A 6,000-nucleotide genomic window follows, 5' to 3' on the forward strand; every position below is an offset into this window, starting at 1 on the left:
CTCTTCCTGCCTCCCTGCTGGTACCCATACCATGCCATCTATCCCTAAGCCATGCGGGTCCTCTGTCCCCAAGCCTCATGCCCATCAAAAGCCCCTGGCCTTCCCCACCCTGCACTCACAGAGGTGGAGGTGCTGACTTGCTGGAGGCTCCTGCCCAAGCCTCGGCAGCTCCCTTGAACATGGAGACCCCCACGAGAGGACTCTTTTTTTTTTTTTTTTTTGAGACGGAGTCTCGCTCTATCGCCCAGGCTGGAGTGCAGTGGCCGGATCTCAGCTCACTGCAAGCTCCACCTCCCGGGTTTACGCCATTCTCCTGCCTCAGCCTCCCGAGTAGCTGGGACTACAGGCGCCCGCCACCTCGCCCGGCTAGTTTTTTGTATTTTTTAGTAGAGACGGGGTTTCACGGTGTTAGCCAGGATGGTCTCGATCTCCTGACCTCGTGATCCACCCGTCTCGGCCTCCCAAAGTGCTGGGATTACAGGCTTAAGCCACCGCGCCCGGCCCACGAGAGGACTCTTGACCTCTACCCTGGTTACACATGCTTCTCATCCGCTCTCCAGCTTGACCTGGGGCTCAGCAGGAGGGAGCAGGTGTGAGGTGAGGCCCCACGCCTTGAGAATCCCCAGGGATTGGCACACTGTGCAGGGTTCCCATGTAGCAGCCAGAATATCTGCCACCATCCCCACACTACAGGGATCCAACAAGGTCCCAGAGGGAAGGTGAGGGACCTTCTAGAGGCCAGCAGGTGGCAGCAGTAACAGGATTCACCCAGACCCATCCTCAGGTTCAGCAGGTGGCCCTCTCCCCCCTCTCCCCCCTCTCCCCCCTCTCCCCCCCCAGCAGCCAGGGGATCCCGATGTGGGGGAGGGGGTGGTTACAGTCAAGCCCGGCAGCCATCCAGGAGGAAGGGGCACAGACATCAGAACGGGCAGAACACAGAGCCTGCAGGGAGCTGGAGCTGCCCACACTGGCAGCTTCTCCGCTTGAGCAAGCAACCCCGTCTCTAAAGGAACAGTGCCTCCCTCACATCCCCACACAGAAAGGAGAGGGGCTGCTACAGCTGAAATGGGGATGGGAGCCCAGCAAGCATCCCACACACACCCAGACAGCCGAGCCCTGTCCCCCCAGACAGCCGAGCCCCCCTGCCAGACAGCTGAGCACCCCCCAACCCAGATAGCCGAGCCCCCCAACCCATCCCAGACAGCTGAGCGCCCCCCCCACAGACAGCCGAGACCCCTACCCCAGACAGCTGAGCCACCCCAAGCACCCAACAACCAAAAGCAGTCGGCAGAGCCAAGTCCTGCTGCCCCAGGCTGGGCGTCCAAGGCGGTGCTGTGACTGCAGGCTCCCTGTCCCCTACCCTCACCGGAGTCAGGGGCAGTGAGGGAGATCCACTCAGCCACAGCTGGCCGAAGCTAAGCCTCCGTCCCTCCCTTGCCCTCCCTGCAGACCTGGTCCCACCACAGGTCCAAGCCTACTTCTGGCAGGCAGCAGCTCAGGCAGGGCAAGCAGAGGGCGGGAGCAGTGCACCCAGGCCACCGTCCACCCACAAGGCCTCTCTGGTCTCCCCAGCTCCAGGCGGAGTCTGTGTGCCACTCGGCGGGTCAGCCCAGGGTCACAGCCATCTCAGCAGCTGCCTGGTGGGCTTGTCAGGGGGCCTGGGCATAGCAAAGGGGCTCCAGGGTCAGGGGTCAGCAAGAGTACCCCTCGCTTCCAAATGTCTTCAGGGCACTCCGAAAAATAAAACCTGCTTTGATGCCCACAGACAATGAAGCTGCCAAAACCCAGCTCTGTGCTGAGCCCTTGGGAGGAGAACAAAGTGGCCATGTCACAGGAAACTCTGGATTTTAGAACGGGACTGGAGTGGGTTTCTCTGTCAACCTCACTGGAAGCTGTAATCTTCAAAAGGCCTTTTTAGTGGCCCTTTAATCGGCTTTTCTTTCTCAAAATAAACCCCGGGCAGCAGTCACCAGCACCATGCAGTCAGAGGACAGGAAGGACGGTGGGCCTGCCGCTGCCTACCAGCAGGTGACAGCCACCCCTGCCCAGGAAAAAAGGCTGGAACAAAATCGATGTCTGAGGTTGGTGTGCTGGTTCCCAGTGACCTTTCCTCACCATTAGCTCCGGGGCAAGAAAGCAGTGAGCATGAAATGGTCGCAAAGTTTAATGATCAGCTAAGGATGTAAGCACGAGCCTGAAGGCTTCAACAGGACGCCATGATGTTGGGGTGGCGTGCGGGCCAGGGAGCTGAGTTCTCACCTGCGATAACAGGAAACCAACGTCCAAACACCCTGGCCAGGGAAAGGCAGGGCGTGGTGTCCTCTGCAGGGCCAGGGCAGAGACAAATGGCCCAGAGAATTAAAAGTGCCCAGGCCAGGGCAAGATGAAGGTGGGCACAGGCAGGCCAGGCTGTTTGTCAAGTCTTTTTTTTTTTTTTTTTAGACAGTCTCGTTCTGTCACTCAGGCTGGAGTACAGTGGCAAGATCTTGGCTCACTGCAACTTCTGCCTCCCAGGTTCAAGTGATTCTCCTGCCTCTGCCTCCTGAGTAGCTGGGACTACAGGCACGCACCACCATGCCTGGCTGATTTTGGGGTTTTTTTCTTTGTTTTTTGAAACAGAGTCTCGCTCTGTTGCCCAGGCTGGAGTGCAGTGGCTCCATCTCGGCTCACTGCAACCTGCACCTCCTGGTTCAAGCGATTCTCCTGCCTCAGCCTCCTGAGTAGCTGGGATTACAGATACGTGCCACCACGCCCAGCTAATTTTTTGTATTTTTAGTAGAGACGAGGTTTCACCATGTTAGCCAAGATGGTCTTGAACTCCTGACCTCAGGTGATCCGCCCACCTCAGCCTCCCAAAGTACTGGGATTACAGGCGTGAGACACCACACCTGGCCTGATTCAAATCTTCTAGCTACCTTTGCACGGGTTATTGTGCAAATAGACATCCTTGAACAACACCCTCCCCTGCTCGACAACACGGAAAGGCATGACCCAGAGCCACACAGAACAGGACTTCTGGGCTGGCCGGAAGGAACCTGCAAGGTGGCCTGTCTTGTCCCCAACCCCCCTTTTCACAGAAGGGGAAACTGAGGCCTGAGAAGGCCCAGGGCTGGGCAACACTGGCCGGGTGGTGAGACTGGCTGTTCTCATACATCCAACAAACACAGATTTCAGCATCGGGGCAGAAAGTCCCTCCCAGTCCCCACTCTCCTGCTGCCCGGCTGACACAGAGGGCATAGAGAAGGGCACACTAGGCCATGGGCTTCTCCTCGCCCAGGGTCAGCCTCTCTAGGAAGGCAGTGGGGCCCCAAGAAGGAAAACTGGGCACCCACCATGGGGAGCCACACGGCGGCAGCAGTGGTGGACGGGGAGAGCCCCGCAGACTGCTTTTTAGGAACTCATGAAACAGAAGGACTCTGGTTCTGCCCAGAACGCCAGCTCCTCCCATCCTACTCGCCCCCATCATCCTCCCTGAATCAGCCCCAGCCCTCAACTGGGGAAGCATGTGGAGTCCTCCCCCCTTGCAGAAAACCGCCTGTTCCCCGTCCACGCGTGGGAGCCGCACACAGAGACGCTGCAGTTGCCAGGGGCTTGGGAAGGGAAGACATTTACAGAGGAAGGCACAGGCCCAGCTGGGATGCCATGATCAGCCAGCAGGTGCACTGTGGGCACCCTCCCAGCTGCAGCCAGGAAGCGCTGCCCACCCCATACCAGGCACTGGGGCCAGGCTGGGCAGTCAGAACCCCCAGCTCAGACGGAGATGGGAGACCACCCAGCCGGCCTGCCCACAGGGCCAGGAGGGGCCTCCCATCTCCAGATCCTCCACCAGCATCCAGAACTGCCTGTCTGTCACCCTAGGTGTGCCCCCCACCGCCCCGCCCCTCTGGCCCAAGAACCACCTGCCAGGCTGGCCCTTCACGACCTCCAGCGGGCCCCCGTTCTCTGTTGTCTGTGTGTGGGGCAGCGGGGGGTGGGGGGACAGGTGCCACCCCGGGCTCCGAACCTTCCCAACCCTCTACTGCTGATGCTCCCACTTTGCAGACAAGGAAGGTGGTTGGGGACCCTCTGTGTTTCAGGGAGTTACAGGGTGGGCTTTGGGGATTCGCCAGCCTCACCAAGAAAGCGCCTCCCTGGTGGGCAGGCAGGCCAGCCCTGCAGCAACCTGTCTGCCCTCCAGACTCCGGGCCTTTCTTGGTCTAATATCATTGGATGGAGCTTCCTGAGTCCACCCTCCAAGGCCATGGGCCTCCTCTCCCACCTGGGCCCACAACCCACCAGGCCACACTCCAGGACACTGCCGGTGGCCCTCCAAGGCCGTGGACCTCCTCTCCCACCTGGGCCCACAACCCACCAGGCCACACTCCAGGACACTGCCAGTGGCCCTCCAAGGCCGTGGACCTCCTCTCCCACCTGGGCCCACAACACACCAGGCCACATCCAGGACACTGCCAGTGGCTGGCAACAAGCAGCAGCTCCCGCTCTAGCCACAGCGGTGAGAAGGGCCACAACAGGCATGGTTAGCCAGGTCCGAAGGAGCGCCCTCTGCAGGCCGGGGTTCAGACAGCGACACCCACGGGCCACTCCTGCCTCCCTGGCTTGGTCCTGGTCAAGGCCAGCTTCCTCCTCCCTCTTCCTGGCTTCCAGATAGGGAAAAGGAGGGTCAGGTGCCTGAAGCTGGGTGAGGGGGGTGTGTCTGCATTTTCTCAACCATTTTCTGAACTCTAAAAGACAGACCAGGCCCCGCTGCACAGCTTTGGGGTCCTGGCTGGGCCCTTTCCCAACCCAGCACCTCACTTCTGGTCTCCTAAATCCTCTCCTCTCTCCTCCTGAGGGTCAGGGTAGGTGGTGTCCTGTGCCACAGGTGCCACACTGGACATGTCAGGCCAGAGACACTGAAGAGGCCGGCAGTGGGCAGGAACAGGCCTCTAGGAGGGAGAGTGCTAGGATACCACGCCCCCAGGCCGGACCCCCACCCAGCTCTGCCAACTCCCAGTCCCCACCACCTGGGGCCTCCCCAGTACCCCTACAAAAAGAGTGACAACGGAGCTTTGCTCAAGGCCCCGGGCAACTCATCTCCCCACTGCCCTCTTCCCCAGCTAGACCCATACGGAAGGCGGCCGCGAGGGCCCCGAGGAGGCGGCGCGGTCCGGGGGTGAGCCCGCCCCTGCCCAGCCGGGAGGAGGTCCCGGAAGCCCGCAGCCTGGCGCCAGCTCTCCGGAGACACCGGGTCCCCAGGTCGCTTCAGAACCAGGAAGGCCCAGGCTCTGGGGGCGGCGGGACCGGCACCCTCCGCTCACGTGGCCTTGGGGAATCCTCGCGGGGGTCCTGCCCCGCAGCCCAGAGTCGGACACACCCCCGGGGCAGGGCGCCAAGACCCAGGCGGAGGCCGAGAACGTGGCCGGCCGCACGTAGGCCAGAGACCGCGCCGGGGCGGAGCGGGAGACGGACCCGGGGCAGGAGGCCGGGGCAGGAGGCCGGGGCAGGAGGGAGGCCGGGCCGGCCCGAGACCCGGGTCCCAGGGCTCAGCGGGCGCTCCGGAGGGGCCGGGGCGGAGGCGCCCCCCACCCCCTGCACCGCGACGCGGCCGGGACCCCCGCCCACCTTGCGCGTCGCCGCCGCTGGTCAGGACGCCGATGGCCTTGCCCGCGCCCGACGCCCGCAGCTTCTCCAGGTCCACCGCGGCCATGGCGGCGGCCGAGACCCGGGCCCAGCTCGCACTCCCGCCGCCTGCGCTGCGCCGCCGTCCCCGCCCCGTCCCCGCCCCCGCCCCCGCCCCGCGCGCGCCCTGCGCCTGCCCCGCCCCCGGTCCGCCCCTGGCGCCTCCTAGCGGACAGAGCAGAGATCCTGCGCCTCGGCCCGCCGGGGCCGCCTTTCCGCTGTGCGTTTCTAAGCCTGTGCATGTAACGCGGGCCCCGAACAGTGAGACCCGGGGCAGATCCCCACACCCCGGTGGTCTGGAGGATGTGGCCGGGGACCAGGGCGGGGCTGCATCCAGTGCGG

General features: G+C 62.9%; 1 protein-coding gene across 2 annotated transcripts in view; it reads right to left on the reverse strand.

Moving 5' to 3' along the window:
- Positions 1 to 5,752, reverse strand: part of PFKL (phosphofructokinase, liver type) — a 28,044-nt gene extending 22,292 nt beyond the window's left edge. The window contains exon 1 of one of the 2 annotated variants that reach the window (XM_030914706.1): positions 5,602 to 5,752. In XM_030914706.1, coding sequence (XP_030770566.1) covers positions 5,602 to 5,686 — 85 coding nt within the window. In that variant the 5' untranslated portion in view covers positions 5,687 to 5,752. The remainder of the gene's footprint in view (positions 1 to 5,601) is intronic. The other variant, XM_030914707.1, reaches the window with a different exon arrangement.
- Between the last annotated feature and the right edge of the window lie 248 nt (positions 5,753 to 6,000).

This window comes from Rhinopithecus roxellana, chromosome 13 (genome assembly GCF_007565055.1).
Source record: "Rhinopithecus roxellana isolate Shanxi Qingling chromosome 13, ASM756505v1, whole genome shotgun sequence".
Classification (NCBI taxonomy): domain Eukaryota; kingdom Metazoa; phylum Chordata; class Mammalia; order Primates; family Cercopithecidae; genus Rhinopithecus; species Rhinopithecus roxellana.